Below are 14,398 nucleotides of genomic sequence, written 5' to 3'. Positions count from 1 at the left end.
TGATGATAAACATTTTTTAGAAGTGCAAGTGAAAGATCAAATATTTACGCACCATTCACTAAAAACACTGGTAAAATAGGTCTATTTAAAATAACAATTCATTTTTACACTGTAAATTTAGTTCAGAATAAATCTTAAATCTAAAACTAAAAAGCAGAAATCAAAAAGGCTATGTCTAGGGTTTGAGATTTATTTACTGCTACAGGAGAGAGACTAACTGGGATCTTAAATATTTTTAAAAAGCAGAATACCAGCTGAAAGAAAACTTCATCTCTTTCAGCAAACTCTAAAGGTAAAGAACCATTTAATATGTACATTATTCAGGATGTTAGTCCTTCGGTATCTCTAGTCCATTCTAGAATATTTGTTTAGAAGCAGAACTGATAATCTACAAAGATTCAACAACCAGATCCCATCTTCAGATTCACATGTCTCAAGACAAAATCTTTGGATCTAATGCTACCAGAAACTGAAAGTTTCTTATTTGATGTGTGTCTTGTATTTCCAGAGTCCAATTTCAGTGCTGAGCAATGGAAAAAGAGGTTGAAGACAGCAAACTCTGTGTATAACTTCTGTCTCAAATATACCAATATCTAAGCTTATATTCCATTTATGAAGATATGAAAAAAAAAAACACCTCTATTATGGAAAACAGCCATCATTTTAATAGTAAAAACACAGTGTCTTGAACACTGAATAAAATTCCATGTGAAAGGAGGCTTCTCACTTTAATAGTTCTGGATTAAAGTAATGTCTTTCATCTCTGGATGGCTTTCTACTAAATGCACTACAAGCCCAGAGACAACTACATTTGATTTCAACCTCAATTTTAAAATCTCCACAAATGGCAAAACTGGAAATTAAAAGAGAAATGCCTTTGAAATGTACTTAGAAAGAAAAAAAAGGAAAAAAAAAATGGGAAAAACGGTTTTTGTTTTTTTGTTTTGGCAATAATCTTAAATTAGGTAGAGCCTTTGTAAGCCCTGGAAACAAAAAAGAAAAAAAAACAAAAAAACAGCACTATATGGGAGTAGGGGTGGGGGAACCATTTATAACAAAGGACTACTTTCTTTAATATACAAAGGACTATTTAAAATTATCAGGAAAAAAAAAAACAATAACCAAGCAAAATGGGCATAGGGCATGAATGAGCAGTTTCACACAAAAAGAAATACAACAGGAAAAAAAATCCATGAAGATATTCAAGTGATTCATTCATAAAGAAATGTTAATTTAAAAAAAGCATAATACTATTTTCACCCCCAGAATTGGCATAAGTAAAAAAGCCTTGGTTATACCCACTATTGGTGAGGTTCTGTAGAAACAAATACTATCAGTTTTGGAGTGTAAGTAAAGATATTTTGGCATCACCTATCAAAATGTATTTTTTCACAGTTCTATTGAGATATACTTGACATATCACATTGTATAAGTTTAAAGTGTACAATATACGATTTGACATATTTCTATTTTGCAAAACGATCACCCCATAAGTTAACAACCATCATCTCACATAGTTACAAATTTTTTTCTTTGTGATAAGAACTTATCAGTATGTTAATTAAATATCCTCTGAAAGAGAAATTCCATTTCTATACACTTACACACACTTCCACATATTCACACCAGTATATAAGGAATTAGGTTCAAGAAATTTCATTGAGCATTGTTTTTAATATTAGAATCCTGCAAATAATCTAAATGCCCAGTGATAAAAATCAAATAAGAACTATGGTTTATCAGAATGCTGTATGTAGTGAAATGGGAAGATGTCCAAAATACCAGGCTAGGTAGAAAAAAGCAAGTTCTAGAATGAATGTATAGAAAGACACCATTTGTAATGGGAAAAATAAAACACAAGCAAATATGCAAACATACAGAAAATTGTAAATTAACAGAAAATTTCTAGGCTACAAAAGAAATTTAACTCTAGTTATAAATGCTAGTCAGCAGCACTAAGAGTAATAATGAAGAGGCTTTTACTTTTAATATATACCCTTTACTTCATACCCTTTATATTCAAATTGAATTTTAAATGATCACATATTGCCTTATAAATTTTTAAATACTTAATAAAATTTTAAATGAAAACTAAAATGTACTTATGATTCAAAGTACACTAGAGAAAACATTATACAAAATCTCCTATAATTTGACATTTTTGAAATTATAAAGATTAAATATTATATTCTGTTAATATTTCACCCCTAAAACTGCCCACAAAAATGTTAAATCTATGAATAATTCAAAATGGACAAAATAGAGAAAATTTGATCCAGATTTCATGGACCACAATACTTTAATTCACTTATTACCTCTGCCACTCTTTTTGCTGTGGTGAAAGATCAAATATTACCTGAAATAAAGGAAAACATAATCACTAGCACTGTCAATTTCTCTTGGCTTTTATATCATAATTAAAAAAAAAAATTTCTTTGAGCAAGTAACAAATTTATAATACTGATAAAAACAAGTATTCATGATTTACATTTAATCTTCTGTAAGTGAAAAAATATAATCTATAATATTCTTACTCAAAGCCAATATAAAGGAATTTTACTGATCATAAATATTTACCTGTTACAGTTATCCACATTTATAGGAATGACTATAAGCTGATAATCTGGCATATGTACAAAATGGTATTTTAGGACTTAAAATCATTTAAATGATACGTGCATGAAAGTTTTTATGAAAGAAAAAGAAAAACATAAAGCTCAACTGTAATATCCAAGCATCCAAAGCCCACATTGTTGCCAGAAAGATGCCACGATGAAATCAACAATTTTGAAACAAGCTACACAAATTGCCCTATAATTCCCAAATGTATGAATAAAATAAGGAATAATTCAAGAAATTGTATTTAAGTACTAACTTCATAGATTCAAAGTCAGACTAGGTGACTTGTAGAATCAGAGGGAAATATGCAAGCTTTCCATGCTTTATGGCAATATCCACAATTTAACCTTGCAATAAAAAGGCCACTTTTGATTTTTATAAAGGTAATCATAACAAAGCATATAGATTCTACTTTTTAAATTTAGCAATATTGGTTATCCCTCCATAATCGGCTCCTAACCTACTACTCTCTCTCTCTAAAATCCTCAGTTTTTTAATCAAAGTGGAAGAAGCCTTCATTCTATCAAATAGTTCTACATCTCTGCCTTTAGTAATTTAATTATACCAACCTGGGAACTTCGTCTCCTGTAATTGTGACCCTCATGTCTGTCAAAATCCTACATACCATATCCTCCAGGTTAAATTGCCTCCATCTTTCTGATTACAATGAAATTGTCTCTGATTACTCCTGCTGAACTTGTCTACAGCATGTTTCCCACCCTTTTCCCACCATAGCACGCAAGGAAAATGCTAACATCTGTAAAACACATGATGGCAAACAAGAGGCTGCATGCAACTGCTTCCCAGTTACCTTGTAAATAAAACTTTTGAAGGCAGGGACTATGTGATTCTTCCTTTGACTTCCCCAAACTGCTTAGTGTAGTGCTTAGCATGTGGGTAAAGGATCTACTGAGTAGACTACCGCATGCTACGTACTATGTTACTTAATTCATCACTTCATTGAAACTTCAGAATAAGCTCTGAGTTTGTTATTATTCTTGCCTTTTTTTTATGTGAGGAAGAAGCTCAATAGGTTAAAAACTTCTTCCAAAATCAGAGACTGTAAGAGTCCATATATAAACCCAGCTGTCAGATTCCTCACTTTTCCACCATTTTTAAAATTCTTTTAAGTAAAGAAATAGTAGGGGCGCCTGGGTGGCGCAGTCGGTTAAGCGTCCGACTTCAGCCAGGTCACGATCTCACCGTCTGTGAGTTCGAGCCCCGCGTCGGGCTCTGGGCTGATGGCTCAGAGCCTGGAGCCTGTTTCTGATTCTGTGTCTCCCTCTCTCTCTGCCCCTCCCCCGTTCATGCTCTGTCTCTCTCTGTCCCAAAAATAAATAAACGTTGAAAAAAAAAAAAAATTTAAAAAAAAAAAAAGAAATAGTAATGAAATATGATAGTAAATAGCAAAGTAGTAACTCTCATAGCATAATGTGTGATCACAAGTTGGAAACTAGTAAAGCTATTAGGGTTAAGTTTTTAATATTCGGAGTACATATTAGGATATTAAGTATGAAAACATAAAAAGTAAACATTTTCTCAAATAATTTTATATTGATAATTTTTACCTAAATATTTTATTTTTTTTTTAATTTTTTTTTTCTTTTTCAACATTTTATTTATTTTTGGGACAGAGAGAGACAGAGCATGAACAGGGGAGGGGCAGAGAGAGAGGGAGACACAGAATCGGAAACAGGCTCCAGGCTCTGAGCCATCAGCCCAGAGCCTGACACGGGGCTCGAACTCACGGACCGCGAGATCGTGACCTGGCTGAAGTCGGACGCTTAACCAACTGCGCCACCCAGGCGCCCCTTACCTAAATATTTTAATATAAATTAGGACAAAGGAACGAATACTTACCAGAAATACTGAACATTTTAAAAATCACTAATAAAAAGTATACAATTAAGTATTTTTAAGTTCCTACCTTTCTGGCCAAGACATGACTTTTAATTATATGACAGTTAAATTTAATTTTTTTGTTGTTGGGGGGGAGCAGGAGGGGAAAGAGTCTCAAGCAGACTCCATGCTCAGTGTGGAGCCTGACACAGGACTTCATCCCATGACCCTGAGAGCCGAAATCAAGAGTCCGAGGCTCAACTGACTGAGCCACCCACACACCCCATACGACAGTTAAATTTAAATAAAGCTTTCCTATTCCACAAGTGACTGAAAGAGATGACTAACTGTTGACAATGTAATAATCAATAATCTTGTTACAATTGCATAATTCTAACATATTCCTTAGTGCCTATTATCTAACAAGGCACCTATACTTCACATTTTGTGAAACAAAGAAGAAAGGATAAAATTAATGCTTTTCAGGAGCTTAAAAATCTAGCTAGAGAGACAAGCTCTCCAGAAAATATATGTAAACAAAATCAGGGACTTAACAAATGTGAAAAAAGGGTAGGAATGAGAGCCACTCAGAATAAGGAGAGAATGCTAAAGAAAAAGTGTAAGTAAATTTTAGGGGTGCCTGGGTGGCTCAGTTGGTTAAGCATCTGACTTTGGCTCAGGGCATGATCTCGCAGTTTGTGAGTTCGAGCCCCACGTCCGGCTCTGTGCTGACAGCTCAGAGCCTGGAGCCTCCTTCAGATTCTGTGTCTCCCTTTCTCTCTGCCTCTCCCCTGCTCACTCACTGGTGCTCTCTCTCTCTCTCAAAAGTAAATAAATATTTGGGGCGCCTGGGTGGCGCAGTCGGTTAAGCGTCCGACTTCAGCCAGGTCACGATCTCGCGGTCCGTGAGTTCGAGCCCCGTGTCAGGCTCTGGGCTGATGGCTCAGAGCCTGGAGCCTGTTTCCGATTCTGTGTCTCCCTCTCTCTCTGCCCCTCCCCCGTTCATGCTCTGTCTCTCTCTGTCCCAAAAAAAATAAACGTTGAAAAAAAAAAAAAAAGTAAATAAATATTTAAAAAAAATTTTTTTTTAATTTTAAAGGGGAGGTTAAAGATGATTAAGTCTCCTCAAAACCAAATTTTCACAATGTTCAGAGAAACATAAAATGAGGACACAATCTATATTATCATTTTAAATAATTTTAAATTTGCATCCCCATGCTAGAAATCGTCAAGAAGTTATGCAAGCTTGCATACAAGGGTGAAAGGGAGACTAAAGTGAGAAAAGAGTCCAAGACATAATTTATTTCATGGGACAGAGAAGTTTATATTAGGAAACAAGGAAAGTCCCTAATTCAGAGTAAGAGAGGAAACAGTGATAAAAGATAGTAAGACACCCAAGGAAGAAGCAGTCTCTACCCTAGAAGCACTTTCAGGAGTTCAATCAAGTGCCAGAGACCACATGGTGAGGACATTCCAAAGCAGTGTTATTCCTAGCTCTTATGTGGCATGGACAGTGTTCTAAGTTAAGCAAGAATGCTGCCACAGCTGGTTGCTAATGAGGATGGTCACATGAGCTAAAGAAAGAGGAGTTACCCTAGCTCAATTTAGCCTGTCAAAACAAACACAGAAAAGAAAATTTGGGAGGGCCCTGGTGGACCACTCCACTATCCTGGACCAAATACCGACTTCTTCCTTCCTCTTCAAAAGCATCTTAAGCTCTAACATGATTTAAAAGAAACACAATATAGGGGCACCTGGGTGGCTCAGTCGGTTAAGCATCCAACTTCAGTTCAAGTCATGATCTTATGGTTCATGAGTTTGAGCCCCATGTTGAGCTCTGTGCTGACAGCTCAGAGCCTAGAGACTGCTTCAGATTCTGTCTCCCTCTCTCTCTCTGTTTGTCCACTGCTCATGCTCTCTCTCTCAAAAATAAGGATTAAAAAAAAAAAGAAACACAGCATATCTAAATCTATACCCTTTCATCTAGGTATGAAAAAAAAAGTGTGTGTGTTGGAGAAGGTGGGTCAGATAGGAACTGACATAACTCAACAGTCTATTTCAACTCTCAATCACTTAATGGGCCACTTTATATCCCCATTCTAAAATTAGACAAGAAAATAAATAAATGAATGTATAAAAGATTCATTAACTTGAAAAAAGTGGTCAATCTCAAGTATGAGGGCTAATTTTCCTCTATGATACCATTGCTAGGAATAAGAAAAGTGTTAAGTTTTTCTAATTATTTCTCACCGACATTTTGCATCATGCAGACAGGAAAAAAATGGAATGATCTATGAGATATTAAAGATATAGAATATAATCATTGAATTTTAAAATATAATGAAGGCACTGAAAAGAAGATAGGTCATGCTGGATCAAGGTAATTTCTCAGAACTCAGAGAAGTATGAAATACACATCTAATGTAAGAATTGATAAGAATATTGAGAACCACTCCATGAGATTCAGCATCATATAAGAATTTTAAAAAGCAGAGGTAAAACCATTGCTTTAAACAAAATTAAAGCAGATAAACAAGCCAAAAAGTGTGTGTGTGTGTATATGAGTGTGTGTATATGTGTGTGTGTGTATACATATATATATACACATATAAACTTTAAAATTCAGATCATTAAGATCAACAAGAACCAAAGAACAAACAAAAACAAAAAAATCCACACCCAAAGGGGATCCACACCTGGATATATGGGATAAATATGTGAATTGCAAAAGTAAAAGAAAAAAGCATTCAAGCATGAAAAGGTTATACGTGAAGGAAAAAATAATTGCATCAGAAAACAATGAAGGAAGGTCTATAAAGTTCTGAATACAAAACACCATACCCTGAGCTAAACTCACATGTATGAAGAACAGAACAACGTAGGCAGTTGTGCTAGAGTCTATAAAATATAACCCACATATTCTTACTGATTAAGAAGTCTCAAAAAGTCCTTCAGCAAAATGATAAAAAATAAAGAATGGTAGAAAATAAAAGCAATAAAACAGAGTTAAAACAGTAATTATTCTTAATAGTATGAAATGTAATACAAACATCATAAGTGTCTAATAATTATCGACATCTACATCTCTAGATACTAGTTTAATATGTGATAACATGGTACCTGAATGTGTAAGGTACCTAACCTCATAAAAAATTACAGTGAAATCAGTTTTTTTGAGTGAGAATACAGGAGTTAGGGAGCAGAGAGATTCAGTGTGGCAATAACAAAGTTGTCTTTTCTTTAGAAATCTCTACTTAAAAAGTGTGTTTCAAAAGGCATAAATATATTTTATTGCTATAAGCTACAAATAATTTGGTAATCAAAACTGACCTAAAGGCTTCCTTTTTTTTTTTTCCCATGAAATTCAGCTACTTCTAATCCTTCTCCATCACCTTTAGTCTTCACTTTGCAATTTGCTTAAAGAAGTGTTCACAACTGTCAATGATAAACAAAAAACTCAAGAATGCATGGATAAACATAAGTACCACAATGCCAACAAAGCAGTGAGCAACTCAAAGGGGCTGGGAGTTCCATTCCTTATTCCCTAAAGCTTCTTTAGAACTGGTTATCATGACTTATTATCACCTGCTCCTGTAATGTGTTTTACCTGCCCCTGTCATGTGGTGGTGTTTCTGATAAATTGGTTATACACAACTCGTACTCTGCCAACAGTAGAAGAATGTCAGGATTTCACTAACTTTGGGAAATGGAAATATGAAGAAGAGAGAAGTAAATGCATAGAAAATTTCTCCTCTAGATATTGCTTCATTCTTGATTGTAAGAGAAATACAGCTGAAACATTTCTAGACTTAAATTTGGTAAAGGTACAATACAAATAGGACAGAATTTCCAAATCATTCCAAATCATTCGAAGAAAAGAAGAAAATTTCATCATTAAAGCAACTATAAGAGGGGCGCCTGGGTGGCACAGTCGGTTAAGCGTCCGACTTCAGCCAGGTCACGATCTCGCGGTCCGTGAGTTCGAGCCCCGCGTCGGGCTCTGGGCTGATGGCTTAGAGCCTGGAGCCTGTTTCCGATTCTGTGTCTTCCTCTCTCTCTGCCCCTCCCCCGTTCATGCTCTGTCTCTCTCTGTCCCAAAAATAAATAAACCTTGAAAAAAAAAATTTAAAAAAAAAATAAAGCAACTATAAGAAAAAACTATTAGGAAGCATTAACAAAAAATATAAAACAAAAATAAGGTTATAAAACAGACTTTACAACCTTATCAAATTAACAATGGTTATCTCAAGACTTTGGGATTAGATATAACTCCCCCCCCAAATCTTCGTAAAGAATATGGATTACTTTTGAATAAAAAAAAAAGAGTCTAGCTCATACAAAACTAAAAGCAAATATCAAAACTGTCTTCAAGAAAACAATACCTCAAAGCATATTAATTAAAAAAAAATGTGCATTAAACTTACTGGTTCATAAACTAGACCGTCGGCAGATGCAACCATTGTTTCTGCTAAATCCAATACATCTGCTCCAACATCTGCATAAAAAAATTGGAAGTTTTACATCCTACGTTCAGAGCCAAACTATATCTGATATAAATTAACAAACAGAGATGACTAACAGAAAATTCAAACATATATAATCATTTGCCTATACTACTTATTTGTTCAAATAAGAAGCATTACATAGTTTTGGTGGAAAGTGTTCCAAAATACTTCTGGAAAGTATTCCAAAAAATCGATAATACTTTTTCTAGTTCTTGTTCAGTAAATACCATGAAATGTAATGTAATTTCATATTCTTATAGTAAAAAGTGTAAACTCACTTCACTGAAGAGCTTTGCAAAAATGGTCAAGAACCTAATCACAAGTACTAAATGGCTGGTATATGAAATATTAAATACAAGAATTATTTTTAGAAATTAAAAGAAATTTTAGGAGAAAACTACAAATCAACAAATAGAAAAAGTTTATTTTGAAAAGACTAAAATTTTAATAGTATGCAAACATCTAAAATAAAGCAAAATATGATATATTCAGTAATAACACAGACTCATAAATATGTGTTTCTTTACTCCTAAAACAACTACCATAAGGAAAAATAAATGAAAAAAGAGATTTAAAGTTTTTCTCAATGAAATCTCCCAGAAATTAATCTCCTTAATTAGATAAAACTATTTCACAGTTAAAAACCTTTTATGTGAAATACTAACTTCTTTGTCTTCACATTTTAGGCAGTAATTCAAAAGATATCTTTCATGCAAAAGCATCCTCATTTTTGACAGCAATACTGATTTAAACATTATCTATCTAGCATATTAACATTCTTCTACTTCTAGCAGTATAATCAAATGAAGCAACAAGAAAACAGAAAAAAGTATCATCGTTATTAAGTTAAAAGACTTGAATCCATATTTTAATATGCATAAGTAAAAGTAAAGAGTAGTAAACCAAAACAGTCAAACAGGATAGGTTTGTAGAGCATGGGTGTAAAACTGGTACTCCAAATAAGAAATAAATGATACACCCAAATTAGAACTCTAACTCACAAGAATTTCCTCCGATTTTCTTTTTAATTATACTAATATGAAAGTTAAATCTCCTTTTTATGGAGAAGAAATTTAAAGAATATAAGCTGGGTAAAAAAATAACTTGCATTATTAAATAACATTACCATAGCATTTTAAGATATTATAAAGGAAAAAATAAAGTTAAGGCACCACCAGTGGTTTTACTTATTAGCAATTGTTTAAAACATAAACAATAAATGGATTCATCAAGTTAATGGGTACTTACATTGACACTTCATAGCAACAGTAATATCTATATTGATTCTCAATTTGCTAAAAGACAAAAAGAAAGTATTAGTATTACCAAGTGATCAACAAAATATAAGAAACATAAATCAACTGATCTATGAAAACTCAGATTTCAAACAGAATAAAATATGTTGATTAGAAACTGGATAGGAGCCTGGGTGGCGCAGTCTGTTAAGAGTCCGACTCCAGCTCAGGTTACGGACTCACGTTTCGTGAATACGAGCCCCACATCAGGCTCTGTGCTGACAGCTCAGAGCCTAGACCCTGCTTCAGATTCTAGGTGTCCCTCTCTCTCTGCCCCTCCCCTGCTTGCAATCTCTCTCTCACTCTCTCTCAAAAATAAAGATTAAAAAGTAATTAAAAAATAAATAACTGGATAGCATTTATTATGGCCAACACAAAGGCATTTTGAAAGTAAAAATTCTATTTTGCAATTCTAAAAGCCTTTCTGATGTCACAGGTTTTTAACACAATATCCTTTAATTCGATAATGGTAATTCAACAAACTCAACAGTAACTCCAAGCAACTCAGAAAAGTCTACCTCTGTTTACATAAACCTTATATAGAATATTCTTTTGAAAACGTAAAACTTTCCAAATCAAGAGTTAGGAATTACAAGTCTTTCTCCTCTATTTATCAAATAAATATCATATATCAGGCATTATGCCTGATGCCCTACAAATATTAAATTTTTATTCCCTATCATGGACCTATAAAGTATACAGCTTCAGTTTTGCAGATAAGCCGGTGGTGTTCAAAGCAGCCTAAATGCCTGACTGAAGTGGTATATTGAAAACTAGGTCTGTGTGGCTCAGGGTAAATGCACAAACTACCAGAAAAAGAAAAAAAACAACACTATGATGTTTAAAATTTTGCATGGCCTTTAAAAAAGGCTCAATCAATGCCTTATTTTCAAATCAAATTAATTTTCAAGTATCAAAATTAATCAATCATCAGTGAATAACAGAATGAGTACAATCATATCAGTCCCATCCTGTACTTCCAATCAAAAACTTTTTCATTCTAATCATTTTATCTTGTTTCAATAGGAATTACAGATTTTTGGAGCTTCCATAGAGTCTTAAAACTGTCTAGAGTTCAAACTGTGCTCCAAATGACTCAGGAGATGCTGTAGGAACCAGAGAATAAGGTGAAGTGGCCAAGCTTCTGGGCATCCCCACTCGGCTTACGTGGTAACCTATGAAATACTTCATTGGAAAAAAAGCAAAAAGTGATTCACTGGTGCTTAAAACAACAAACTCTTTGAAAACTAATGGTATCAAGAATAATACTCATACTATAGACAAAGAAACTGAGGCCCAAAAGAAGTCAGTTGTGTTATTTGCCCAAGGTTACACAGCAATTTACAAATACTGCCTTACTTAATTCTCATTAACCCCATGAGGAAGGTGCTATAATTATCCCCATTTTATGAAAAAGGAGACTAAAGCACATGCAGATATAGATTTAGTAACTTCCTGAAAGTCACATAGCTAGTAAACGGCAGAGCTGGAATAGGAACTGAGAAGTAAATGTCCCCCTCCCCACCCCTGCCCACCATCCAATGCAGTTTTTTTTTTTTTTTTTTTTTTTTTTTTTTTTACATTTACTTATTTTTGAGAGACAGAGACATAGCACAATTGGGGGAGGGGCAGAGATGGAAGGAGGCACAGAATCCAAAGCAGGCTCCAGGCTCTGAGCTGTCAGCACAGAGCCCGATGTGGGGCTCAAACTAACGAACTGTGAGATCATGACCTGAGCCAAAGTTGGACGTTTAAGCGACTGACCCATCCAGGCGCCCCCCCAGTGCAGTCTTAATATTATAAACCTGTTATCTTCAATCATTAAAAAATCCAAATACAAACAAAAGAATATATTTTCAAAGGTTTAAAGATGACACTATTTACATTAAAATTTTATTTAGATGTAATTTATATAAATCTAGTTTTAATCATACACAATGTAGCTTTTAGACACTTTTCCAGCTCACACAAGTCAGTAAGATAGTTCAAAATCTAAAGAGTAAACAGTTTCAAAACATTAAACAATTTCTACCATTAAAACACCTAAATATATATTATGTCCTCCTAACCTTTTTTATACAAGTGCATATTAATTCAAGAAAATCTTTTAGAATTTAACCAGGATTGAAATGATTCTAAAATATTTCACCTAATGCATGCAATTAAAGAGAATTTTCCAGTACTATTTCTTCATAACTAAAATAAACCACATATAAAAAGTTAGAAAAATTTTTAAAAAGAAGGTATGTTATCTTCAAAACAATTTGAGTCTAAAAGTATTTCAAGAAGAAAAAAGAAGTTACCTAGAAAAATCCTTATCTACTTCATATTCATACTTCATCCATGTATCTTGATATACTGAAAATTCCATTATGGTTAATAAAGCCATAGTGGTAAATGCTATTAGAGAAACTGAGAAAGCAAACAAACAAAACAGAATTAAAACAATTTTTAAAAAGGAAACAACGGGAAACTACTTTAAGTGGGATTAAAATTAGCAAAGAAAGCCCTTACATGATTGTCACGTAAATGGATACTACTATAAAAGGCTTTTCTTAAAATATTCACATAGATTTCTAAAATAGTTAAAAAATGAGGATTTACTGAGCACAAACATAAACACAGCACTTCTACTATTGAGAAAACATTTTATCTCAGCAGTACTAAAGGTATCTCTCACTAAATAGATTTGCCAAAATTTTACAACACACAAAATTGTTCTTTTCTAATGTACAGCAGTGTCATAGATATGATAAATGATGAAAGTAAGCATAGTTTTACAGTATAAATTTGAAAGCAGTACCCTCATAATTAAAAATGCATCATCCATGCCTGTAGCCCAACCTATAAAAAACAAAATTAGACTAATTCCTAGTTTAAATTGCTAGTTCCTAATTCCTAGTCTAAATTCCTAGACTAATTCCTAAGCAATAACAATCTGTGTGCCAGAAACTCAAATAACATTTCCAAATCTCTAATAAAACTCTCATCTACTTTAGAATCTCCCAAATATATCACTTCATTTATAAAAACAGGTAAAAGATTTGACAAAAATAAGAGAACTATCAGATATTATGACATAACACACTTAAAATGGATCATGCAACAACTTGCACTGTTTTCATTAATAAAACTTAATTGCAGGTTAGAAATATCAAACCCCTTACTATACTTTACCAAATGAAATATCAATCTTATGTGAAATATGCTATTTTATTAGCTCTTCATGGGGAAAGAAAGAATAGTAAATACTGTCATAGTTGCATATTTTTCTTATGTATTTCGTATTTAATAAATACTCCTATTTGTAACAGGTACTGTTTTAAACATTTATAAATATTAATTTATTTAATCACTAAAGTAATCCTGCCAGGGAAATACTGATACCATCCCCATTTCATGGAAGAAAAAACTAAAGCATAGATGGATTAAGTTAACTTCCTCAAAGTCAGGTACTTAGGAAGGGGAAGAGGTGGGATTTAAATCCAGACAGTCTGGTTCTAGAGTCAAAGCTCATAACTATTACCTCATGCTGCCCTTCTCCAACAATGTGAAACTTAAGAATTTCTGTTATAATGTCTAAATTGATTTATTCTTAACCAAAGTAGAACTCAAGCAGTTCAACATTAAATAACTTCCTCCAAGTTCAATTCTATTTATATATAATTATACATAACTCAAGAGCACCAAAGCAGTAAAATTAGATTAAGTTGTTCAGTAATGTTTTAATAAATACTGCTAAATGCATAGACTGCTATGGGTTAGATGCCAAAGAGAATATATATGACAATAAAATTAGGACAGTGTGACATGAGGACGGAGCAGTCACAGGTATGCAATTCACTGATGAGTTCCTCATGGCTACATTTCTGTATGAGCTGACTGGCTCACCGAGAAGTTGCACTTAGTAAGGGAGTTTTAATCTGAACTGATACTTACCTGTACCCCCACTGGCTGAAGTCTCTACATAGCTGTCAGGAACCTTTGGAAAGGCATCCAACTCTTTCACCAAACTCAAGGTTTTTTTCCGATTCAGTCGCCTCATCTTCAGGAAAACCTTCTTCTTCTTTCATATAGTCATGCTAAGGAATAAATGATGAATAAATGAATCCTCCAAAAAACATACAAAGGTTTCATTTA

At 33.5% G+C, this 14,398-nt stretch overlaps 1 protein-coding gene across 2 annotated transcripts in view; it reads right to left on the bottom strand.

Moving 5' to 3' along the window:
- The window catches only part of ERGIC2 (ERGIC and golgi 2), a 41,921-nt gene that overhangs the window by 18,253 nt on the left and 9,270 nt on the right, over positions 1-14,398 (bottom strand). For both annotated transcript variants that reach the window (XM_025930327.2, XM_025930326.2), the window contains 5 exons: positions 14,198-14,340; positions 12,562-12,670; positions 10,212-10,258; positions 8,883-8,953; positions 2,316-2,356 (listed from right to left, as the gene is read on the bottom strand). In XM_025930327.2, the coding sequence (XP_025786112.1) occupies positions 2,316-2,356; positions 8,883-8,953; positions 10,212-10,258; positions 12,562-12,670; positions 14,198-14,303 (374 nt within the window). In that variant the 5' untranslated portion in view covers positions 14,304-14,340. The remainder of the gene's footprint in view (positions 1-2,315; positions 2,357-8,882; positions 8,954-10,211; positions 10,259-12,561; positions 12,671-14,197; positions 14,341-14,398) is intronic.

This window comes from Puma concolor, chromosome B4 (genome assembly GCF_028749965.1).
Source record: "Puma concolor isolate L17-30 chromosome B4, mPumCon1.1.hap2, whole genome shotgun sequence".
In the NCBI taxonomy this organism is placed as follows: domain Eukaryota; kingdom Metazoa; phylum Chordata; class Mammalia; order Carnivora; family Felidae; genus Puma; species Puma concolor.
This window is presented reverse-complemented; position numbering and strand designations above follow the sequence as displayed.